The following is a 26360-nucleotide window of genomic DNA, read 5'->3' as shown; positions in this document are numbered from 1 at the left end:
CAGATTTTGGATGTAAGTGTCCCTGGAGGTGACCAGGTCCAATGTCCCTGGAGGTGATGTGGTCCTACCCTCCTCTTGGAGCCTGGCTAGCTTTAGAGTTGTATCAGGTTGCTAAGGACCAGGTTTTGAACACCTCCAAGGACAAATAGTTTGTAACCTCTCTGGGACACCTGTCTCAATGCTTCACTGTCCTTGTGGTAAAAAAACCTTGTACTGAAGACCTTTCAATTTATCCTTCTGAGCAGACAGTTTGAATTTCAGATTTTACTCTAGTGAAGGTATTAGTAATTGTTTTATGTCAGCAGTTTCTGTTCACTCCTGGGCGAGCCACGTGGGACTAGTAAGAAGAGAGCAGCCCAGCACACATATCATGTAGAGAGGTAAAGGATGCGGAGGAATGCGAGTGCTGTTTCTGACTAAGCGTATCAGAGCTGAAAGCAGACAGTGAACCTGCTGGGGGGTTCAGCTACCATGTGCATTCAAGCTGGCCATGAACAAATTTAGCATAAGGTTAGATGGAGGTTGTTAGGTTAGAGTTAGGCAGATAAAGATCAGTTACTAGACTATTTGTGGTGAGATAGTAGAAGTTATTGTTTTAGATGGCGGTTTCAGAAGACAAAGATTAATTACTATTATTTTTAAAACTAGTTCTTTTGCAGCAGACTTATTCATACTGCATTGTTTGTAAGATTTGGCTGCCAGAAGAGTAACTTTATTGCAGTGTTGGAGCAGAGAGAAGGCTATTTCTCATCAGTGAGAGGGCTTTCTAGGGGCTCCATTTTTGCTGAGTGAGAAAGTGCTAGTCTTATCATCCTCAGAGCAAGCTTATCTGGCTTTTTTTTTTTGCATTGTTACAGTATACATTGAAACTCAGTGGCCACAGGCCAATGTGAAGAGTAAAGTTTGCCTTTTTGTTTCAGTGAATTTAGTCTGAGGATTGAGGTTGCATCTGCAGATATTTGGCATGCTTAATATTGAATGATGTATTTGTATGTTGTATGTGTTTTAATTTAGATTAGTTTGTCTGCTGTCTTGTTACTAACAGTGTAGTGTAGTATGGTCTAGTTGGAAGCATCTGAAGTGTTGCCGCAGGCCCCCAGCTGGGGAATAATTAACATTGGCTCCATGATTGCAGAAGGCTGAGCAATTGCTTTATTATATCATCCTATACTATATTATACTATACTTATTTAGAAACTCAGTAACCCTTCCAGCCAGTCTGATACAGCTTTGACCTAACTGGTCAACCAATCCAAACACCATCCAGCGTCCAATTAAGAAATCACCCTTTGATAAACAAATCTCCATGACACATTCCACATGTGCACAACAGCAGGTGGAACAAGTGGAGATAAGAATTGTTTCTCATTCTTTCTCTGATCTCCTCACAGCCTTCCCAGGAAAATGACTGGAAAGTCTGTGCTTGCTCTCTGTGGCCAGAGAGCTGCTGCCACACTGAAGAACATAGTTTGATGTCTAAAGTGGGACTTCAGCAGAGTTTCAGTATTCCAGATCAAGGAGCAATTCTGAAAACTCTTTTTTTTTCCTGTGAATGCATAATATTTGTTCAGGTCTACATTTTGGACCACATAATTTCCTGGGTATTTAAACTTGAAATCCAAAGTGTAGGTATAAACACTCCAGACAAGATTTTCTGCTGGGGTCCAGATGGGTGGTACAGCCTTGAGTCTGCTGAAGTCCTTTCAGAGGAGACTCTGAAGTACAGAAATAGCACTGGGGCCAGTGCTGTCCATGCAAAGCACAGATGATGTTATCAATCTCTATTCAGCTATACAGCTAGGGAAAGCGAAGATACTGGCACACACTTTCATACTGTGTCTGAATTGTTAGGTCATTCTCCAAGCGAGTGAGAGATCCGGGCTTTGAGCATTGTTTTTCACTTCTGATGATGGTATAATGAGAAAGGCATCCATGTCTAAACAGCAGAGACCTTTCCTAGCTGATTGTTGCATTGTAGTCAGTCTGCTGTTTTCTTGGAGTTCTGCACTGCATCCCCTGGATTTCCCTCTGCACCATGCCCTATTTTCAATTACTCTGCAATGGAGAGAACAGGGTGTGCTTCCATCAGATGAGTGATTGGAGGAAATTTGAAGCTCTATGTGTTCAAAATGCATCTGGCTGAGGAGGAAATTGTACTTTGGTCTCTCATTTTTGAAATAGAACATCATCCACAGGTTTTGGGAAGTCTTAACTGTGCTTATTTAAATGTTCCTCCATAGAAGAAGGTCTCAGACCCAGGCAGACCAAAGTGTTTGATGAGTAGTGTTTGACTGGGCTTTGAAACGGTGAGTTTAAGGCAGATCATCTAGGCTGCATTGGTTAAGGCAGGTTAGATGGTGCTTTGAGCAACTGTCCCTGTCCATGGCAGGGTCTTTGGAATTAAACTTCAAAGTTTAATTCTGATCCAGAATTAAACATTGTTCCATGTTGCTTAGGTTCCATTTAACAAAGCAGTCTGCAAATGCTTGAGTTGGATTCAGTGGCATAAAGGTTGCACATGCTTGAAAACTTTGAAACATCTGTGCATGGATGTGTAAATGCTACAGATCACGTTAGTATTGGTAACTAAAATGTAGCAATGATCATCCTTTCCAAAGACTGAAATTAGAAACACTTTGTAGACCTTGGAGGAAAAAAACACCCTGTGATTCATTACTTTCCTCTGTGGCCCTGGATCCTACTGCAGCTTTTGTGCCCAGATGGACATATATATTTCCTATATCTGAAATGGGAAGACCTAAAGAGAAATTTAAAATACTGAAACCTGTGGAGAAAATTGTTGCATAGGCAGGCTAGCAGGTCACATATTTGCTAGCTACAGTGAGATGAAGTTTAAAAAAATAGTAGTGTGACATTTTATATGTGTGTTCCGCAAATACTTATGTACATATTATGTAAATATTTAGTGATATTCTGGTATAAAGAATTCTCCCTGTGTCTTGTTAATGCATCTACTTTTGTTAGAACTGCAATAAAAATAGTTTTCAGACACTGCATTCAGGTGTGCTGGCTGTTAAAGTGCTAGAGTCTGTGCCCTGAAGCTCCCTTTTACTGTGATGCCTGGAATTTCTTTCATTTATTGAAGGAAGCATGACATGTTTTTCTGGGATTTGACTGTCTGTAAGTATTGATTCCACTTGAAATGGAAAGGTAAAAGGTCTGGATAGGTTGCCACCAAATACTCAATACCAAATACTCAGATAAAAAACTGTACCTCCAATGGAGATCCTACAGTGAATTTCCCTCTGTAGTGGTGGGGAAAGTTCCTTAAGTCCCTTGCAATTCTGGCTCTATGAGATGTGGAGATAAAGAATTTTTTTGAATATAATACCACTCTAAGTCCAAAATTTTTGAAAGAGGCTATTGACTTTTCCTCCATTGCCTCCAGAGAAGACATTCAGCTTTGTGGAAGGCAACTCTTCTCTTAGGATGTCCAGAGAGGATGCATTTGGCTGAGATATGACAGCAGTCTTCAAGTTTGTAAGCGGAAGCTGTGAAGGGAAAGAAATGGAAATTTCAGTGACATTTCTTAAATCTCTGGAAACCCAACATATTTTAGCTGATTGTTCTGAAATCTGTAGAGCAATGGTCCCTAAATACTTGACCCTCATGAAGGAACCCTTATGTTTAACTTCATACCAAAATATCAGTGTAAGAAGCTGGTGGAGTGGCACTTGAGAATATTTTGTTTATTACCTTTAAATTGAAGAGACCTTTTGTTTGAAAATGTATGTATTAAGGCAGATAAATCCTTCCTTGAAGACAGGCTAGGGAATGGTGTGAATGATGATTCAGCATCTAGTGACTAAGTCATGGTTGTGCACTCTCTTATTTTAAACTTCACCCCATTGAACTTGATGATTATCTGCTAAAAAGTGGAGAGGAGAGGAAGGATTGGCACATGAAGTCACTTTTCGAGAAGAGAGAAGCAGGAATTATCTGGCATATTCTATGTATATGTGTGTTATTTTATAGCTTATAAGCTTATATCTTATATGGATATCTTACTGTCCTGATAGGCAGCCTGCCTTGAGAAATCATATCCCTTTTTTTTTTTTTTTTTTTATCTTTTAAATTTTTTAAATTTAGATACTTGGCTGTGCTGTTGGATGTTTTATGTTGCTGAGGCAAGGCAAATTGCAGGAAAATTGCTTTTAACAGTCTTCTTCATTGGGACATTTAGGTGCTGAATGCTATATTACATACAGAGAATGAGAGAAATAATAATGAACATCTGGAATTATCTAATTCCAGCTGTTTTCTTTGACAGAAGGAATTAGATGGCATTTAGATATTCTTTAGCTCTGCATATGCAATTAAGTATGTAACTGCTGTTTTCAGTGAAAGACCTGAAGTCTTCTGCCAAAAGAATTTTGTAGGTTTGAACCTGGGCTGTGTTATTTCTGTAGATGATAATAAGTGTCTTTTGATGCTTACCAGCAAGTAAAATACTTGGGTTTGTTACTGATGATTTTGGTCTTCTTCTGTATTTTTTTAAGAGCCTGAAAAAAGAGAAACTCTTCTCCACCTTGTGATGAAGTTGGGCTAAGTTTTCCCTGTTCTTGGCAGCCCAGCCTGGAGGGTCATCAGCATTAGCATTGCTTAATGAGGACGGAGCAACACTGTTAGATTTGGCTTTACAGAATGGACACTGTAAACTTGTTGAGATCTTTACAAAGTGCTTATAATGGTTTGCTCTTTCCTATGAAAATGTCATGTCATTTAAGCGATGTGGGGACTACTGTTTTTTATCTGGAGAGAGTTGCCTCTTTTGCACTGGTTTCTGCTACTTTTTTGCCAGTATTATAATTTTAAATGGTAAATTTGCATATACAATTGAAGGAAGTTTATTACTTGTGTCCTTTATTGCATTTGAAGTTAATTAATAGTCAATTAAATGATAGAGGACTAGCTGCACCATCAGGTACCTCTCTCAGCACTGTATCAGCTGAATTCTGACACACTAAAAGCAAGTAAAAACATTGCTTAAAAATATATATATATATATAAAGAAATATTTATATGTTAACAGAACCATAGCATCTGAATTCCGCAAAATCTCAGCAGACTTTGTAACTGCTTTAAAGCTCAAGTTTAAACAAAAAAATAAGGGAGAATCAGCAACAAAGACAGTGCTGCAGTTTTGACTCTGTTTTGCTGGAGTTCTGCCACACTGCTAAATTACTTAAAGAACAAGTGCTTTCTGGCACCTTTCAGCTGTCTGGAGCTCTGTCTGTACAGTCCTGAGGAGCTGCATGGGGTGTATGTATGTGTCTTGGGATACCAAGTGGTAAGCATCAGACACCTCTTCTTACTCTTGGCTTTTCTTTGCAAATAGAATTAAGCAACGTTTGGGATATATTTTTATTTTGGTATGTGGTTGTTTCAGTTCTGGCTCCATGCAGCCTGCAGTTTATGTGAGACTTATCTGTACTTCAGCTTAAAAAAAATACAGCATGATTACAGCATATTGTGTTATGACTGTCTCATTTGTTTGTTATGTCCAAACAATACTGTATTCCCTTGAGATACTTTCTGTTTTTCACTCTTGTGGGACAACAAATCTGCTAGCTGCCAGTTGTGTCCTATTGCTATATATTGCAACACTGACAGGAAAAGGTACTATTGCTCATTTACAGCAATAAGGAGAAAGAGGTATTGTCACAGCTTGTTCATTCTGGCTTCTTTAAGTAGTGAGTAACTGTCTAGAGCTAACATTGTTTTTTCCGAGTTGATGGCTAGAAGTAGCTCTGTGCTCTTAAGGCTGAAAAGAGTAATCGGTACATTTTTATTTGCCCAGCTGTGTTTTTAATTGATGTTTCAGATTTTCTGACTCTGGTTTTTGCAATGGGTGTGTTAGGGTCCTGACAGGTTGTGCGGAAGGCGAGCTGGAAGCTCGCTGTGGCAGTGCTTTCATTCTTCCTGTGCAGAGAGCATCTGCTCTGGCTAAAAGAGTGTGTCATTTCAGCTTCCAGGGAAGTCAGTCACTTGACATTTCAAGAGCAGAGATCAGTGAGGGTGCCTGCCTACTGTTTGTTCATTCATCTGGAGCTCTGGCGCTGACATTCTGTTACACTGCGCAGCACTTGCTGGAGTCAGACATTAAGCTCTTCAGAAAATATTTCTGGGACAGACCTCTTCTTTACCAGGTACAACAGATTTTCTTCATGATCTCCAGCTGTAGACTTTTCAGGCTGGATTTGTTTTCATTGAACAGCCTTTTAATTTAAGCTGCCATGTCACTGATCACCAGTATAATTTTGTGATTACTGTTGTGTGTTTCTACTTTGTAGGTGTAGTACATTGTATGTCTGAAGCTGGAGCATAAGAGGTGTTGAGAACTTTGTAAAAGCCTCTTTTGCCTCCCAAGTTGTTTTTTAGTCAAGTTGGGCTCTCAAGGGAGTATATTTCCCTGAAATCTCTGTGTCTTCAATTTCATTGCCATTGTATTCATGTTTGTACTTTGAAATATTTGATTTAGTTCCATTCTTCCGGTAGTATAATGCCTGGGAGCCTTTATCAAGAGCCAACCCTGGTCTATTATTTACAGCAGAAATACAGAGTGCAGACTTTTTCTACAGAGTTTAGTTTAGTTTTTCTTATTTTAATATAAAATATCTGAAGCACCGTTGTCATATCCTTCAGGACATCTCTTGATTCAAGAAAATAAAGAGAATGCTTGAATGTATAAGTAGTTTAATAGCAATGCAGATGCTTACCTGTATTTTTAGATTAAGACTGCACAACATACAATAAACTAGTGAGCTAAAAACACACTAAAAGTTGGCTTTTTTTCTGGTATTGAAATTCAGCTTTCCTTTTCCATTCTTAGCTTTGGGTTTCCTCATTTGTGTACTGATTTTGCTTGCATTACCTTTATTTCATGTTGCATTTTTTTTTAAACTTAGAAAATTATTTATATGTTACGTTTATTATTGAAATTTAAGGTGCAGCATACTGTATAGTCCTTATGTATAATCTTATGTAACTACATTATTGAGATTTTGATTTGTTTCACTGCAAAAAAGTTATTCTCTGTAGCTTGAAGAATCACTGCAATTTGTGTGTGGCTTTTCCATTAACCAGAGTGAACTCAAAAGGAAAACCAAAACTACAATCAAGAATGCATTGTTATTTACATGGTTGCCTTTTTCTTGCACTCACAAAGTCCTTGTTTTTCTTTCAGTCTTTGAAATGGAAAAAGAAAGCGTGGCATGTTAGGTATTCTCAAAGACAAAGACTCTGAAAAGCTAGAAAATTCTGCATTTGGTATTTTCAGGAAAAAGCATACTGTCCTGGATTTGTTGGTTCCCCTTCTGCCATTCCTCCAGTTGCAGCAGTCTCAGTTTTGTTGTGGGGACCTTATTCCCCTCTTGCTCAGCATCAGTGATGCAGCACTTTCAATCAAGCAGGAATAGACCAGAATAACCGGGAAGATCACATGGTTTAGTTAATTTCTTATATGCAAGTTGTTGTGTTGAGACTATGTATTATGTCCAAAAGGAAAGGTAAAATTAATTTTACTTCTGTTGCAAACAAGAATTTTGAGCTCTTCAGTTGTATCCAAAGCATTGGGAGGCAATTTTAGATTTTTGGTAGGAACTAGAGATTTATCAGTACATGGTCTTTTTAAAATAGAGGTAGATTTACTGCTGTCCTGGAGTATTAATTTAATCTACAGCAGACTATGGCTGTGTGTCTTGAGACTCTATAATAATGACCACATTACTACCTTATACTTGATTCAGAGAGTCCTGAACTGAAGAAAGGGAGTTTTGTCTCAGTTATGGCGGCATGTAGTGCTGGATTTGTGTGAGATGATTGCCTCAGACAGCAGCACATCTATTCATGCAAGAAAAGCATGAGTCTTTCCAAAGTATATTCTTCATTCTCTGCTGTGTTGATTCTTTCAGTTCCTGTTCAATTCCTTAGAAGCCCAATGGAAAAGTTAAAACAAACTGTCAGTAAGCTAAAGTCACTGGTATGGGAGCCATGCCTTCATTCAGCAGTTCAAAAAGTGGAAACTCTGTGGCCACTCTAGGCAACAGACATGGGGGAGATAGTGGAAATTGCCGAAAAAATGTGGAACTGTTTAAATTCTGTGTGACCTTCTTGGGGCAGAGACTGCTGTGTGGCAGGGGTGCCTGCCAGTGGGACGATGTGGCTGGTTCATTGTGCACCTCCAGTGGAGACCTAGACAGCAGGAGAGGGTGATCCATGTGCAGGTAGCACAGCCAGTGCAGGTCAGATGTCCTCTATGAGAGGAAGGGAGATCTGGGGACTGATGGACACATTCGAAATGTGTCAGAATAATGAAAGAAACCAGAAAAGGCAAGCTTTTTCTGCCTGACAGCTGTTAAGGTGATAAACTACCTAGCACAGCAAGAGATGAGCAGAGAAAAATACAACTTGCCCCACTGGGGTGGGGCTTCATGGCTTTCAAATTATTCAAGTATTCAGCCCATGGTCATCCCTGGCTTTTTCTTTTGTGTTCAGGTTACTGTGTCTTTTCTCTGTTTGCAGCTCATGGTAGTTGGCAAATGCACAAGCAGCCTACTAGAGGGAAAGACTAGAAGCAAACAGAGTAGTAGATGAAAGGACACAAAAGAATCCATTCTTTCTCCCTCTCTCTTTGTTTTTAATTTCTGAGACGAATTTCTAAAATAAGAGACTGTATTCCAGCCCCCTATTCCTTTTGAGTAGGAGTGATGTAGTTGGTGTGTATCTGAATGAGGGAGCAGCCTGGCCAGGGGCTACACACATTGGGAGTGGAGTGTCTCCTGGCTTCCAGGCTATGTCTATTGTGTGGTTAGTGTTTAGTCCTAGTTTATTCTCTTTGTATTACTTATCCATCAAAATTGTTTGCTTTACTGTTTTTAATGTAAACTAGAATTCTGAACAGAGCTGTTGAGCAAAGCTGTTGTGCTGCTTTTCTCATAGAGAAGAAGGTTGTAAGCAGTGAAGTGCAAATTGTAAATCTGTTCCTCTAGAACTTTCATGTATTGGAAGCAGGAGGTGATTTCTCTCTGTAGTTAAAAATATTTTATTGGTTTTTCTCTTGAGGGATTGTTGTCAGTTTCCTCTGGAAGTTAGTCAATAAAATATTCCTTGTGGAATTTCTCTCAGTCATTTTAGTATTACTCATAAGGTAAGTGTTTGTCAGTCTTCGATATTGTTCTTGAGTTTTCAGATAAATGTCATGGGCATCAAATACTGTTACTGTAATTTTGATTTTTTTAATAGAGTATTAATTCAAATAAAGCTGAGACAGTGGAAGGTCCAAAAATGCCCTGCAGTACAGGACACTCTGTAGAAGGTACAGTGTTTTTATTCCATAATGTTGCAATCTTTCAAAGTTCTAGAAAGTTGGCACAGGTTATTTATTCAGAAAGATCATGTTTCATACTGTTTTAGAGTCCTGTTAGTAAAGAACAGTGGAATACAAGAGTTTTGTAAATCATGATAGTCCCTACAGAGCATTGGTTTTCCACTGTCAGGCTGAAACTGTTCACAAAATATTATTACGTTTATAATGACTGGAAAAGCCTTAACAGATTCTATTTTAAGGGCTAGGAAGATGTCAGGTGGTTCCAGGAGAGGGCAGTGTTTAACTGAATGAACTCTACTGCAAATTCCAGTAAAGCCTGATAAGTTAATAAATGTAGGAGCAGAGTAATGATTTGTATGGATAGTTCTGGGATCCTGCCTAAACTTCTCAATGGCAAAATCCTCATTTGTTTCTGTTTAGATGAGGGTTTGCCTCTGCAAGGATTGTGGGACTGCACTTGTGGGTGGGAATGCTCTTTCATTACCAAAATACCTCCCTGTGTACCTCAGAGTGAGCATGTCTTAGAGAGGAAGAGAAAAGCACAAAAAAAGTATCATTCTTCAGCATGAGAAGTATGAGACTTGGGGACTTTTTTATGTGATTCTTATGAATGAATTAGAAGTTTTTATCAGTTGTTCATTTGTTTATGTGGCTGGCATTTTATGTTTGGATAAAGCAACAAGCTGAAAACTTAGAACTCTGTGAGAGGCTCGGTCTTGCTCTTCAGTGTCTGCTAGAGATAACCTTACTTGAGGGCAGCAGAAATCTGAGCACCTGAATGAACTGCTGACAGGACCAGGACCAGGACCTGATGCAGGGAAAGGATGGGGACTAGTTGAAGGGGCATCAGCTAGTACTTCAAGTAAATGGGTAAAATAGGGAAACAGTCGTGAATTTAAATGTGTATACTGCCATTAGTAGTGCTGAAAAAAATAGGTTTATACCCAGCTTTTCTGTCCATCTTCAGGCAACAAGTAGTCTGCCATTAGGAGTTAAGTTTGCAGAGAAATAATAAGCAGTTGTTAACAGCTTCAAGCTACATATATCTAATTGTAAGTGCAAGTGAGAATTTATTATACAGGTTTTGTGAATTACCTTGGTGATACAGTGTGAAAATGCATTTATTCTGGGGGTTCACCAGAGTACTGTACTCTGATCCGGGTAGTCTTTATGCTGCTCCTTGGGGATAGAAAGTGAATGGTTTACACTAGCAGCACTATATGTGGCAATCACTTGGCCAGTGTGACTTGTACATGATGATTACTTTCATATTTTTCACAAAAAGCAGCTTTAACTTGGTCTGACTTGCACAAGCAGAATTCAAACATCAGTGGGTATTTATAGCCCAGAGAGAGAGAGCATGACAGTCTCTGGTTCAGAACATCCACTCTCATTTTGGATTCTGATAAGCAGCAGAGATATTTGGCATAGGCAGACCTTGCTATATGTGTTTTCAATAGAAGCTGTATACTTCTGTGCCTTCATGCATCAGAATTACTTTGCATATGTTTTTTTTAAAAAAAATTAATTTCATTTCAACACCTGAAAAAGCATGCCATATTTTTTAAAGTATTCAGGACCAACACAGACTGTAGTAAACATGTTGCATGTTCTATGTTCTGTAATATCTACTTATATTCATGAGAAGTCTATAACTACTCTTTATACGGTGTTAGTCAACAAAGCCTTTTCATCTTCTGATATTTTAATATTTAATCAGTTACCGTATTGCTGTAAGGAAGGCTGTTTTCTTACTTCCAAGTCAAAAAAAAGAGAAATCACTGAGTTACTGGTGACTAGTGCTTATTGGTGACTAGTGGCTTGCCTTATAATTTCCATTTGCCAGCATTCAGGGGATCAAAAGAAATTTGTTCATGATTGAGTTAAAATTGTTGCTGCTTGAAGCAAAAATTATATTAAATGATTGTGCTTTTTTACTATGTTCTGAGTTGCATGCATTGAACTCCTTCATAAAGTGTTTGCTAAGTTCAGGATTTTATTTTGGCATCCTCATGTCATGAAAGTATCCCCCTCAGATTTTAAAACTGCTGCCATTCCAAGAAGTACTAGCTACTCATCCTAAAGTCAAGATCCACAGGCCTTTAAAACCCAAGGCTATCAGAAGCCCTGAGCTGTTAACAAGAGGAAGCTGATATAGCCAACCTCCTCCGTTTCTTGTGAAATGCCATCATATGAAAGCAGTGGGTCAGTGTAAGGTGATGCTGCTAGCTTGATCTCCCATAGCAACTTACATTCAAATATATGGGGTGATACATTATCCTGACAGGATGCAGAACAAAAAATGATATAGGTGGTATTTTGGCTAATTTTATAGTTTGTGTTTTCTCTTTCTGACTTTGAAAATCTGTGCCCATGCGTTGACTGAATACTATTACCTGGAAGGTAAGCCAATTATTGCTACAGTATATATTGTCTAGAGAAAATGGCTTTTTATTTCTGGTACTTGTGGAAATGAATAATAATAATGCCAAGTGCATGTCAATACTGAAAAAAAAAATCTTCTCATGAAGCTATAAAGTATGTGTCTGTGAACTTGCAGTTACAGAAGAAATAGTCTGTTCCTACTACCTGAATGGTGGTTTGTTTAGTTTGACAGGACAGGGATTTTGTGCTCTGTGGTTGTGCTGTATTAGACTGCGAGGAGAGATATATATGTGAGTGCTGCAGGAGGTTAATTAAAGAGGGGGGATTAATTTAAAATGAATGACTGTGGTACTGATCAGCAGTCAATCCTAACTCCTGCCAGTGTCCAGGGGCCCTGCTGAGGTCAGGGACGACAGGGTGCAATGGGCATGTAACTGCATCCCAGAATTTCCTGTCCAAGAAACCTGCCGGTCATATTGTGTGATTTAGGTAAAGGGCAGCTGTCTTTGAATTGTTTTTCCCAAGATGTATTGATAAAACTCTTCTTTTTAAAACCTTGAGTGTATACTTCATTCAATGCCAGTAAAAGTCCCCAAACTCCACATACCTGAAGGCACCCTGTGCTGCCAGCTGAAGCATACTGAGTTTAACTGTTTGCTGGAGCTGGAGAAATGAAGAGGGTATCTGAGTGGAGATATGAACCTAGAGTTGAAAGATTCAGTATAAAATGAAGCATACTTATCATGATGACCCTGTCTATATAATTTCAGTTTATTTTTATTTTAAAATATTTTTGCTAAACAATAATGTTCCTGGAAGCATGAATGATGCCTGTGTTCATTTACATACCTGTATCCAAGTTACTCTTCTTTGCTGTTTCACAGTAGTCCTTCAGGCTGCATTTGGGCAAAACTTGAAAAATGTGGGAGGTGCTTTTTTTTGGTGGGTTTTTTTTTTTTTTGGGCATTACTGCGTCCTTCTCCACATTTCTTGGAAGAAAAATGTAAGCCAAAAACCCAAACAAGCAAACAAAAAAAAAGAGCAACAGTGAAGTGAATTTACTTCTTGGGTTAAAAATGCAGTTTAATTTTAGAAAATGCATGACATCCTTGCAGAAGAAAAGTGGAGTTCAGCTGCTCTGTGGTATTGGTGTGAGGCACAGTCCTTGAGCTGTTGATTTTCTGAGTGTGTGGGGGTTAATAAGCCCAAATGTAACTGTGACAATAACACAGCACTTGTTGTGCATCCAGCTTGAATCCTGCCCACGGGATTGCTGCTGCGGGGAGATGCATGGGCTGCCCATGTCCATTGTTCTGCTTGCCTGCCTGCTTCTTGTGTCCCTTTCCTATCTGAAAAGGGAGAGAGACCAGCAGCAGAAACCAAAGCAGACCAGGCTGAATTTCCTTGTTATTAAAGGCAGCAGTCTTTGCTCTTGCAGGTCCTGTGAGCTTGGCTTCTGATGAGCTGTCCCAGGATGATATGAAGGTAACAGATTTCTCCTTTTACCAATAGCTAAGCTTTATTTAGGCTGAGAAGCAGAAACCTCTGCATGCCTATCTGAGCTGAGAAATAAATTCTAGCCTGCCAGGCAACACTTCCTGCTATTTCTATGCTGCAGGAGTAGTTATGTGTGTTGATTATAATTATTTGAAAAAACCTGTTATGCAGTTGTGGGTTGGAATGCTGGTTTGCAGAAGCAAGCTCTGCTTTTGGACCAGAAAGCTCTTGTCTTTATGGTGAAGCTTAGTGCCTTTAGGGAGCTTGCAGCTGCCAGGCTGGGGTCAGCAGCAGACTTACGTCTAGCATAAGTTTCATCCTTGAGACAGCATGGTTCATTACATCTGAGGAGTTAGTCTCTGAGGGAGACCTTGGTGACTGTGAGTCCTTAACAGGATGTAAGTGGGAATACTGCTTGATGAAAAAAAACACTTCAAGTTCCCACTGTCATCTACTTGGAGGTATCTAAACAGCTTTTGGGAGAGACCAAAATATTTGAGATGTGCCATTACAACTGTATTTCTGTCTGTTGTATTTGATATCTAGTCTTATATTCTGCTTTTTATTTATGTGTATTTGTTTACAAAACTGCAAAATCTTTGTCTTGGTATTTCTTAAACAACTTTAAAACAGGAGCTTGATTAGTACCTCAGTGGGTATGAAGCTAAAATAGTAATTTAGATTGAGAGAAAAAAAATCTGGTCAAACCAGGTAAATCTGGTAAAGTGATATCAATACCAAGTGACTACTGTTCGTTTTGTGTTCTTTTAATAACATTTGAATGTAGTGGAATATTGCTGAGCTGACATGTTAGGTAATTTTCATAAATGTGGTGACCTATTTAGGCTTTTTTTGTTTGGTTGCTTGGGTTCTTAAAATTTTATTGCCAGCTATGTGTTCCATTTGTGTGGAACTCACATGTTGGTGTTGTAATCTGTGACATCTCAGAATTAAATCTGCAGCATGCACACATTTTGGAGTCTATACTGAAAGTGTATATTGGAGCATATTGTTGCAGCTTACGAGTCTTACTGATGGGAAAAGATTCTGGTCCCATACTGATTGTCTCTTCTTTTGATCTAGCAGAAAGGCTATAATGAATCTATAATGAATGAACTGAGCTGTGACATTTCTTCAGGTGTGAACAGCTCAGGCATTAGAAATATTTCTGATCTTAGAAAATATTCCTGCTTTCACCATAACACTGTATATTAGCTTGTCAGAGCACAATTAAACTTTGTAAGAGGCTGAAAAGTGAAATTTGTACGGGAAGTAAGATATTATTTGGTCTCTTCTTTAATTATGCTTAGGATTTGAGTCCTTAGTGTTCATTTGCATATGGAAGTAGCATGCCAAATTGTCCTAGGGTGACTGTTACGGTGTTTGTATCTCCAGTCGTGTGTTCTGTTTACGTTTGATATTATGTTCTGTGCTTTCAGAACTGACTCTGAAAGTGAAGGTTTGTTTTTCCTTGTTATCATCTGGTTCACCTCCCCCCATGGTCTGCTGTCTAGAAAAGGCTAGGGCTGGCTGACTGGCTTTTGCTTTGCTTGCTTGCTTGCTTGGCTTGCTTGCTTTGCCTGCTTTCTTGCTTTGCTTGCTTCCTAGTTAGGTTAGCTAAGCAGTCCAATTCTTTCCCTGGACTGTTGCTTTTTCCTTTCCTCTTCCTGAATACCATCCAACCTGCTCTGGACTGGGATCTGGGAAACACCAAGGAACACCAGGAGCCTGCATTTTGTGATCTGCAGCAGCCATCCCCAGTGCTGGAGAGCAATCCCCAGCATCCAGACCCGGGCGATCACTCCCAGGAAAGACTTCTGGATTTGTTCATCTCTTCAGAGGGGTGAAAGAGTTTTGTTGTCATCTGGTGTTGTTAATTGTTTTGGTGCTGGGGAGTGCTTTGTTCGTTGAATAAACAGGTTCTTTTCCGCTTCTCTCTCAGAGGAATTTTTTTCCCTGAACCAGGTGGGTGGGGAGGGGCCGTGGGGGTTTATTTCCTGGGGGCTCCTTTCAGAGGGTTTTCCCCAAATTTGCCCTAAACTAGGACACAAATCAATTGCATTTATGAGAATGGCTAAAATGAAGTGACTGCTGCTTGGTAGTGTTTGAGCCGAATTCTGAAAGCCTATAGCACAGTTTGCAACTAAGCATAAATACAGTACAGTGTTTATCTTCAGAAATATAGCTCAATTTTTTTGTTTCTAGCCTTTGGGAGACTCTGGAGTTCCTTCTGAAGGAAATGAAGATTGTGTCTTGTAGGCCATAAGTAAGAAAATTAAAATTTTTTATGTCCCAAAAGCTGCTGATAGGTAGTGTCATGTCAGTTACACACAAGACAGTTTCTTTAAAAGAGGTGAAGGTAATTGACATTGCAAAGTAACTTGCTGAAAGATCAGCCAGTTGTATGTATGTCAATGAGGGAATCTCTTTTTGCTGTAGCATACTTAGATGGTGTATCCCACAGTACTGTGATATCAAGACTTTTCAGTAATGTAAATGTTCACATTTAATGTAAATTTCACACATTTTCAGTAATGTGTTAGGTGATATAGGAACAACCACCCTGAAAATAATATCTGATAGAGAAAACATATGTGACTGAAGCCATATATGTGACTGAAGATGAAATGAAGTCTGTAGAAATGTTTAAATGACACAGTGAGTTGTGGGCCTGATAGGGTAATATAGCCAACTATGCTAGATTGCATATTTAGCAGCACATTTAGAGACTGAAACTCCACTGGAAGGGTGTTTTCAAGCATTGTGGAAAGCTACAAGAGCAATATGCAAACATGGTCTTGTGGAAAGCACAGCAAGTTGGAAAATATAATGTGTAACTAAGCTGTGGAAGTGGGAGCTGCTGTGCCAGGCAGAGACTGCCAATCTGACATCACCGCCCTGTGGTCCAGTGCTGAGTCAAAAAGAGCAGCCCAAATGGAGGCATTCTGTGTGCAGATTTTGGTGCTGCAAAGTGAAGATTCACTTCGTGTGTGCAGAAAGGAAGGGGATAGATTTGCATGCATATAGGGGATATACGTTAGAGGGAAATGAGCTGACATAAACTCAGAGACGGTTCTAAGAAGCTGGCAGATTATTTTATTGCCTCTCACTAAATCAGCATCTAGTTATCTATTGTTTTAGTTACTGCTATGCCAAATGCCTGTACGCCAGCTATTTGATGATGATTTTCTCACTGTCCCATATGGGGGATATGAGAGCACCATAAGGGAACTGGGGCTAGTAGCAAAACCCCTGATATTCACAGTCATTCTAACTTTGGTGCTTTTGAGAATAGGACACTATTCTCTATTGCCTTGCTCAGAAATGCAAGGTTTATGGGATGTTAGTGCCCATGTGTTCAAATCTGTTTTGTCAAGCAAGACCAAAGTATTGGACTGTATGTCAGTGTAGGAGTGTGTGGAGCCACTGGGGAGTGATTATGGCTTGTTAATATGAAAGCCACATTTGCTCTGGTCTTTGTTCCAGTTATACCATCTGGACAGAACATAAAATAATTTAGAAGGTGACAAAGTAGAAGTTCTCTACCCTGAAATGATAGCTGATATTTCTTTTTCTTATTCCTGAAATATTTTTTCCTTCTAAGGCATCAGTTGTGCAGAATTGCTTGTGACAGCTGAAACAGAAGGCAGGTCCTCTGACTTCAGATGTGCTCATTCTCTGATTCTTGTTGGGCAGATGTATCAGATCCTGAGTCCTCTTGGAGGATCAAGTGATTTTGGCCATTGTTCTTACTATGGGGAGTAGTAGTGCAGATTTTTAGAGGAGATAAGAGGGTAAAAAGAGTGGTGAATTTGCATATGATTTGGACAAGTTTTAGGCGCTTAAAATTTGATTTAAATAAATTTTCTTAGGCATCTTATTTGCATATAAAGTAAAAATATAAAGTGTAGATATACATATATGTGTTCACATGTGTACGTATGTGAAGAGTGTCCTGAGCACACGATGATCTTGTATTAAAGTAAAAAAATTCCTTGTTGTAACACCTATATGAGAAAGAACCAACCCTCTGTCACCCCCTATATCTTAATTACTTTAGAGTATGTTTAAGAAGTTGACTTGTTTGTGGAAAAAGTGCAATAAAATCAGTTCTACTCATTTTAGAAGTCTCTGTAACTGAGAGTTTGACTGCCCTATATAAGGATTGGGGCATGGACTTGCTGCTGGCCATACTGTGGGCTGTCCTTGCCTATCTCCAGGTTGCGCACTCAAGCTGGCCAAAACACTCATCACATAGACATCAGTGGGATTTTGGCATTGACCTCAGGAGGGCCTGAAAGACCTCCAGTGAGCACTGTGTATGAGATCTGATGGGGCTGAATTGCAGGTGAGGGAATGAGTGGGCAGTTGGGTGTGCAATAAAAAGTGGAAGTGGTGAGGGATGAAGAAGGGTGGACATGGACTTCGGTGATAGCCAGAAATTTTTAATTTTACCGAAGCTGTGTTTACTGGTTTATTTGAATGTAAAAATCAGCATATGTTCTAACCTGACTCATTTAACCATATTGCTAAATATCATTGTTTTCTTACCCTGAATTGTTTTAAACTATTCTAAAAAAAAAAAGTTTGCTTGGCAGTGCTGTTAAATGACAGTGGTTTTGGCAGGAAAAGTACACAGTTGGGGATAAGAAGAGAAATTCAAATAGTTGTCAGTGGGGGAGAGGGAAACAGCTAAAGGGGATTGAATGAAAAAGAATGAATAGAAACAAGCAAACTCTGGAATCTCACTAGTAGCTGGATGTGCAAATCAAAGGGTACTTGTGAGAGTGAGAATGGGGGTACAAAGTCTCCTACTTCTGTTTCTCGCTTCTTTTCCTATGTGGTTCTTGCTTTAGAAATCTCCACAAAAAATCAATGTTGTCATGGAATGGTTTTCATTGGAAGGGACCTTTGAAGTAGCAGTGGCTACTGGAAGGGCTCTCTGATACTTATCTCTTCCAGCCAGGTCTCATAAGCTCTCAGGGATAAGTACCATACCCAAGATAACTCAGCTACCACAGATGACATAAAAGTAGCAGGATGGCTTCTGTGCCAGTGCTGGAAACGGAAAAGTTTTAATAAAAGGCAAAATGACAAAGCTCTTTACAGAGAAAAACTGAGCCAGGGCAAGAGGTTCTTGCTGCTGCTAAAACACTTCACGAAAGTGATTTACTTCTTTGGTTCTCTTCGTTTTCTCGTGAATTGCTTAAGCAGGACTTTTTGGCCTCTGTCCAATTGGCTCTCCTTAAGTTTCAGATGAAGTATCCAAGATCCTATGAGATGTCTTTTAACCAAATTGAGGAGAGAAGCTTCTGGGCTTTTGTCCTTTTTAATGAGACAAAGGGTAATTTGTTCACTCCATCAACAGGGGGCACATCCCTACATCTCTCCTGTTCCTGCTGTGTTCTTCCTTAGGCATCCCTTTCAAGCATGCTGATCATTATGGCTCTTTCTCACCAAACTCTATGTCCATCCTTCTTCATCCCTCACCACTTCCACTTTTTATTGCACACCCAACTGCCCACTCATTCCCTCACCTGCAATTCAGCCCCATCAGATCTCATACACAGTGCTCACTGGAGGTCTTTCAGACCCTGCTGAGGTCAATGCCAAAATCCTACTGATGTCTATGTGATGAGTGTTTTGGCCAATTTGAGTGCACAACCCGGAGATGGGCAAGGACAGCCCACAGTATGGCCAGCAGCAAGTCCATGCCCCAGCCCTTACAAAGTTTGGGAAGTGCCTTTGCAGAAGTGCTTTCAACATTTGGTAGGATGCTAAAAGGGCACCAACTCTCCTTGCTCCCTGTTTTCTTCATCTTTGGATTGGGACCTGGCTGCCTTAGGCACCAGGTCTAGTAGTGAGTCTTGTAGCTTGGTTTTGAGAATTGTAGTTCAATTTTTTTTGTGCTAAATGTTTCTCATCCTCCAGGATCTCTGAAGAACCCCAGGGATATCAGTCCAGGGAGTGTGATGGGCAAATAAGAAGCCAAAAAAAAAAAAAAAAAAAAAAAGAATTTTGGATTTGCACTATTTAAGAATGACAGAAATAGGAGAAGGGCACAACAGGATGCTAGACCATGCTTAACAGGAGATTGTAAGGAGACGCTCCAGTGCTAGTCACACCTGCTGGTGTTCTTTCCCCTCTCTCTGTTTCCTTTGGAAATTGTTAGAGATCTGTTTTATGTATACAAAAGAAAAAACTGCTAAATAAAACCCAAAACCAGCCAACCAAACCTCCCCCACCATGAACTTTTTCTTTTTTTCATTTAAGGTAAACATGCTGGAAATATTGAGAGAAAACTAGTATCTGTTGAGATTAATGAATAAAAGAAATAAATTGAAAGCAACAGAAAAATGTTTTTTTTCCCCTTTCAATATTATGCATCTGTTTTATTGCCAGCATTTTTATCCTCAGAATCAGCAGCCCTGTACAGTTTGGAAAGAGTCTAGGAGGTGACAGCTGTATGCTGTTACTGCTGGGCATGTAACAATGTGAGTAGAGCATGGGTTTTTACACATTTATAGTTCCTTCCTGTTCTTCATAGCTGGTTGGGAAGGATAATGTTCACAGGGCCATCTATAAAGCTGTAAAAGTTTCTCTTTTCCATTAAGAAAAGTGACCCAAACACACATTTTTTCTTCCAAGGAACTACAGCCTTTCCCCCTGACCCCTAAACTTCAGGAAGGGATGATTATAATAATTTTTCAAAATAATTTCCATGATCTCCTCTTTACTTTGCCAGCAACCTAGTGGTATCTACCTCTTCTATTCTGTTTGCTCTGCCAGTGATACAAACCTCTTGGAAACCGAGTTTTGCCAGAGATAAAATTAGTGATGCCAAGTTTTTGGCAGTTCACTGTGTGACCAGGCATCTACAAAATATTTTTACTAGAGTCTGCCCTTTGATTTTCATGATTCCACAGAAATCCCCATTTAACCTCAGATCAGTTTAAGGAATAGAATGTAATTGCCATAATGATCTTTTCTATATACCAGTAGGCCTGTACTGAAATATGCAGAAAAATTTGGTTTCAGTGTTGCTGTTTTGTTCTTTTCTTTGATTAGATTTCTTCCCGTGGTGGGTAAGACTTAGAAGTGTTTTTTTTTTTTTTTTTTTTTTTTTGTCTTTCAAGATAGAAAAAAGCATGGTCCTAATGTCTGTGACAAGCTATCTCTCAAGACCTGTGAAGATGTTGACAGCCACAGTCTGCATAGCCATTGCATCATTGTTGTGGGCAAATAAAGTGTTACAGCTGGAGGTTGCTTGGTGCCGGCATCTAGTTGGTAATGTTTTCCTTTTGGTTGCCTTTAATTCATATTTGCTGATTCTTTTTATGTGTAATATGGGTTAGAGCAGATAGTTTGTGTAGGTGCATTGTCTGATCCTCTCTGTGGGAAGATATGCTCTAATCAGTAAGAACAGTGGAGTGAAGAAGGTAGGGAAGCATGTGCCTGTGGATCACAGACCATTGGTGAAGATCACCTAACCCTTTCTACACCATTTTATCTAGTCAGATGCTTTGATGCACCTTGGGAAAGGATTGCAGGCTCTGCTGGGCCTGGGACAGAATCAAGCTGGGGGAAATCAATTTAATTGCTGATACCAGGGGGGACTCTTCCCAGAGCAAAGTGAACAGGGTGTTTTTGGCAGAGCTTTTGCTCAGGTGGCTCTCATTCTACCAGTGTCTAAAAGTGACCCTCTGCAGCTCTGTTTGTGGTCGTTAACCACATTTTCCATCCTGTATATGTCCCTTCTCCATCTGGGGAGGGGGTGGTGGCTCAGGGTTGTCCTCTTCTGCTCTGCCTGAGAGAGAGAACTTCCAGTAGTTCAGCAGTGTTTGGGAGAGGCAGCCCACCCACTCGGTACCACAGTGCTGTTAACTGTGTGTGCAGGGAGGCAACAGTGCTCTTGCATGGAGTCTGCGGATGTGGTGACATTCCTTTGCTTCCTTCTGTCTTGCCATGAACCACAGGAATGGTCAGACAATACACTGTACTATCTCTGAAAATCATTTCGATTTTATGAATGTATTTAGGTAAACATTGGTTGAAAAAATTTAAGGTACTACATTATTTATCAAAAGCGTTAGCCCTAGATAATACACATAAACCCCCACAGTTGTTCTTTATCTTCCCATCTGTACCTTGGTATATATAATGAAAAATATTTTGCTGGTGGAATAAGAGGTTAATATTTTCCAGCTAAAAGCACCTTTTATCTCATAAGCAGTCAGATCTCTGCAGTAGCTGCCTGCAAATGCCACTACTTTGGAAGGTAGGAGTGGCAGGTGAAAAGTGGGTTGGATCACCCTACAAAGTGCAAGTAACAAAATATTTTTAGTCAGAGAATGTAGGGCAAAGCCCTTCTTTGTGGCAAAGAACAGCATGACATCTTTCATGGCTGCATAAAGGAGTTTTACAAATAAGAAAAAAGAAGCCTTTCACAAGGCCCAAACAGAGCAAGTAATGTGAGTGATATTCAATTAACCCTTCAAAAGTAAGGGTTAAGGTTGATAATTTATCTGCACTTTGAGACTGGGATTGACAAATTCCTGTGCAAGATCCTATTCAGGAAAGGTTGCAGTGTGCAGGTGAAAAGCTTAAGTACTTGGACAAAAAAGAGATTATAAACAGCAGGAGTGCATAATCAGGGTTTATCACTGCAGAAATTTAGTTGTTGGATTCTCTGAGAATTATGTAATAGGGTTGCTGTTGAAAAATTATTTAACAATCTTAATTACTCATTTGTGTGTTAGAATGTTAAATGAACATGGCTTGTTTCAGGAAGGGAGGACAGGCAATAACTGAGCAGTCAGTGCAAACATTTATGTAGGGTACAGAGGTCATTCAGGAAAGTAAATGTCTCGGCATGTAAAATATTTTAATTCCATTAAATACATTGGCTTCATTTCCTCAATGTGAGTGTTTTGTTCAGCTCTAGTTACCCCTCCCTGAACTAAACAGAAGTCCAGAAAGACCAATGAGAGTGAGTTCTTTTAGATGAATCAATAAGTGAAAAAAAAAGCCAAATTTGCAGAAAATATTCACAAATTGAGGTATCATAGAAGTAAGCAAATGTTACTATTTCTCATAAAACAGAACAAAGGAATAATTGCTGAAATTGAAAGGTGAGAAATTTTGCAACAGCTCTCTACATCTAAACTGCCCTTTGTCCATGGAGCACTGTCATTTGTGCATGTCTGAAATGAAAACTTTAATTCTGGTTGGCATTAAATATATCCAGTGAGCCAGACAGCACACTTGTGTAGGGAAAATTACTGTGTAGAGGGGAAATTCCTGTTGGAGTATTTGGAAAGGTATCAAGCTTTCCTTGATATGCTCTGTCCTATCCATTTCTCAAACCATGGCCATAGTGGGAGGCAGGCGAGTGCCCTGGGTGGTGTGCAGGTGGGAAGGAGTACATCAGTGCCTGTGTTCCTGTATGCTCAGGGGATTTATCAATGCAATTTGAGCCTGACATTCCAAGGAGTGGAGATATTTTTAAGTGGATGCTTAAAGTATGGATTTATATCCTCCCTGTATTTTCCATTGTCTGTTGTTATCACTGAGGGCTGTTAATTATACATATAAATCAAACAAAGTCTCTGTGAATGTCTAATATTTAAAGTGAAAGTCTAAGGCTTCCAGTGTCTGGGGTGAATTATTCTTTTCAGGCCTAACAAAGCTGGCAGAACATCAGTTAAGGGAAGGGCAGAACAATGATGTGTTTCAACTGTGTTTTATGTAATTTGTGCACTTTATGAAGGACTTGTATAATTATTTTATCTCTGAAAATATGATGAATATTTTTCTAATGGGTTTTGAATTAAATTTGCATTTGAATTGCATTATTTCCTTTAACAAATACATTGTTATCTCTGACTGAAATGTGGATCAAAGAATCACTTGAAACATAATACAGAAGTAGCGCTGCAGACCCTAGCAGCCTGAAAAATAATTGAAGTGAAGTAAGGAATGTTAACAAGCTCAAATGTCATCATCTTCCAAAACCTGACATTTAATCTGATCCACATTCCCTCTCCTCCTTTGTGTGGAATACAAAACCACATACATTGTGGGGTAACTAAAAGAAATGTTTGCTGGAGTTGGTTAAGAAACAGTGGACATGTTATTTTTGTATTAGCTCTTGTATAGACACATATAAGCCTGCCTGGAAAAAAAATGTAGTTTGTGTAGCGTAAAGATGTTGGGGGAAGGGATAATGAGCTCCTACTGAATACTAATTGCCTATGAGTTGTTCAGGGAGACTGTATAAGAATGGAAGATTTGTTGTAAATTAGTCACTAGCTGTATTGTGCATTGCAGTGAGGTTAGACCAGAGCTGTAAAGGTGCCAGCTCTACAAAATCCTGATGATTCACTGTCTAACTTGGTGACTGTGTGAAGGAGAAATTACTGTGCAGACTAAATATTACTGGAAAAAATGCTCCTCTAATGACAGTGTAATCTTCCTTCGTGACACTTAAGCTTTAAGCTCATTTGGGATAGAAAGATGGGAGTAACAGATTTTGAGTGAGTTATCACTGCTTTTCCAGCTGCAAAATCCCAAGGTCTGCCAAAATTATAAATGCTGAGAGAAGGGGTATTGCTCTGGAGTGATATAGAGCCCAACAGATTGATTAGTCCTCATAGCTTGGTGTTCCTCTTTGACTTCCTTAGTTCCAGCATTTTACCTGACTTTAATTTGAGATCTTCTAATCCCCTTTGTTTTAACATGGGAACAAAGCTTTGCAATAGTTTATTTGCTTTTGAGAACTATTTTCTCATTCCTTACCCAGCTCCTATTGTTTTCATTTGCATCAAAATGGAAAGGTGAGTTAATGATTCATTGGCACACAGCGACCTTTCAAATAGCTCTGGACCACGATGCAGCAGCTCAGCTCGAAGCTCTCATACTTCAACCCTCTTGCTTCTGCTTTAATATTTGCAGCCCGATCTGTCTACATGCCTGGATGCCTGAAGAGAGCAAACATTTACAGCTTCTCCCTCCCCAGTGTTTAGTGGGCAATTTGATCCCTCTTCATCCATTCGTTTATTCCACATTACTCTTAGGCTTGACTTGCTATTGAGAAAAACAAAGTGCAACTTTGGGAATTTGCTCTCTGTTGATTTAGTACAAAAATGGACTCAGACTCTGATTCACCTTTTAATTACTCTTGGCCTTCCTTACCTAAAATGAGGATTCGAAGAAGGGCATCAAAACCAGGTAGAAAAAACTATTTTCTTTTAAATGACTCTTACTTTACAGCTCTGCCTCCTTTTCATTTTCTGCTTCTGTGAAGCTTGCTCTATAAACAGCTTGTGTGAGGTAGGTTTTCTTTCTATCAAAAGTCCACCTCAATGTTTTTTATGACTTTTTAGATAATAGAGTTGCAATTCTTTAAGTAAAAAGAAAGTGTTTTTTTCTCCAGATAATGTACTGTTCTTTACAATTGTTTTTATTTCTTTACTCTCTCAAGGCTTTTTTTTTTCCTTCTTGATGTATGTGTAGCTCTCACTGAACAACTCTGACACCCTGGAGCTGCAAGGGATGGCAGCAGATGAAAAAGTTCTGCTGGTTGCAATTATTTTCATTTAGGGAGAATTCGGTAAATCAGTTATGCCTCAACAGCTAACAGGTTTCTGGATTTTTTTTAATTATGAGAAGAATCATACCAGAATGAGGAGAAAAATGAAATGGATAATTTGCCATCTTTGCACAGTTAGACATTATCCTTCTTTGTGGAGGTAGGGATTATAAATGCTGTCAGTATGAGAAAGGGGGGGGGTTTAAGGAGGCTCAAAGACAGTGACTGGCAAGTTTATGTAAGGGATAACTATGACTGGAAGTAAAGAAAAAATTTTACTACATATAAAAGGAAAAGAATAAAGACAAAGAATGGCAAAAAAAAAAGTGATTTCTGCTTCCTTTCATAGAATTGGGATTTTTGTTTTTGTGTTTTAGAAAGGGAAAAAACAAATCATAGAAGTAAGATGCATCAGTATCATTAAATATAGTAAGCCAAGAAAATAATTTTTACACAGACTGAGACCTATATTAGAGTGGAAAATGTGTACATGCAAGGCACTGCCTCAACTTTTTCCTTCTTTTCATGAAGAGATGCAGTATTTCCCAACTGCACAGGAGTTTCTGCAGTGTGTATGAACACACATGCAATTTGCAGAGATGAAATGAGTTGCAAGTTGTGCAGTATGTGTTTACGCCATCTCAAAGGAGGACTCATTTTAATTGTAAATGCGGCAGCTGTGCACTTATCCTTCATTCACTTTTGTTTAGACAGGTCTTTTTTAAAGCACTTGATTCAGATGTGGTGCTTGTATGTTAAAGTATTACACCTTATTTTCCATCCATTTTAGTAGTATGTGGCTTATACACACAGCTGACCTTGTATGTGGGGCTGTTGGAGGAAGAAGGTGCTTTTGGGTACCTGTGCATAATTCAGTGGTAAAGTTCAAGGGTTCATTTGTGCTTGGCGGATTGAAATTCTGTGTGTTGATGTGGTGGGAGAAGTGCTTGTGCAAGGGGAGAGCAGGCTCATGACCTAAGCCCGTGATCTATGTTTTTTTCTGCAAGTGTTTGAACACGACCAGTTGATCCTGGCATGCAGGTGTGGGGCACCTAGCTCGTGGCTGCATTTCATTCCTACAGGGGTTCAGGTCACAGTGAACAAGAGACTTGCAGTGGCTGGCAGGAAACAGTGCAGGGTTCTTCCAGACACTTCACAAATCATGTTTCTGTGCTGGGTGTTCCAGCTGTTCTGGACCATGAAATTTCAACTGCTACCCTTCCCCTCTGAAACATCAGGCTGCTGGTATCCTGACCTAGGGCTGCTTCTCTTGGGATGCCAGGGAGCTGTGCAGGCTGTTTCACTCTCTGGAATGGAGAGGCAAAGTTATCACACACCACTTCCTACCATGTACATCAGTGTTTTCACATTTTAAGGCCCAAAGTTTCATTGCTGCTCCTTTCAGACTCCATGTGCAGCCCCTGCCCTTCCCCTGAACTCCTGGAGTCTGTTAGAGCCAAGTGCAGGTTTCTCTCCTTTGGGACATGCATTGCGGATTGCCCCCTGTATGGAAGCTGCTAGCCATGGAATAGTTAAAGG

At 39.5% G+C, this 26360-nt stretch overlaps 1 protein-coding gene across 18 annotated transcripts in view; it reads left to right on the top strand.

Moving 5' to 3' along the window:
* ARHGEF28 (Rho guanine nucleotide exchange factor 28) overlaps window positions 1-26360 on the top strand; it is a 116514-nt gene that overhangs the window by 29873 nt on the left and 60281 nt on the right. For 3 of the 18 annotated variants that reach the window (XM_072921931.1, XM_072921936.1, XM_030257997.4), the window contains exons 1-2: window positions 12992-13219; window positions 20368-20518. The exons of 4 other annotated variants lie outside the window; for them this stretch is intronic. In XM_072921931.1, the coding sequence (XP_072778032.1) occupies window positions 13214-13219; window positions 20368-20518 (157 nt within the window). In that variant the 5' untranslated portion in view covers window positions 12992-13213. Of the gene's footprint in view, window positions 1-6042; window positions 6171-12990; window positions 13220-15225; window positions 15498-20367; window positions 20519-20558; window positions 24461-26360 lie in introns of those variants that run through there. 11 more of the 18 variants (XM_072921934.1, XM_072921940.1, XM_072921930.1 and 8 more) reach the window with 9 other exon arrangements.

The sequence above is a fragment of the Taeniopygia guttata genome, chromosome Z, assembly GCF_048771995.1.
Source record: "Taeniopygia guttata chromosome Z, bTaeGut7.mat, whole genome shotgun sequence".
NCBI lineage: Eukaryota > Metazoa > Chordata > Aves > Passeriformes > Estrildidae > Taeniopygia > Taeniopygia guttata.
This window is presented reverse-complemented; position numbering and strand designations above follow the sequence as displayed.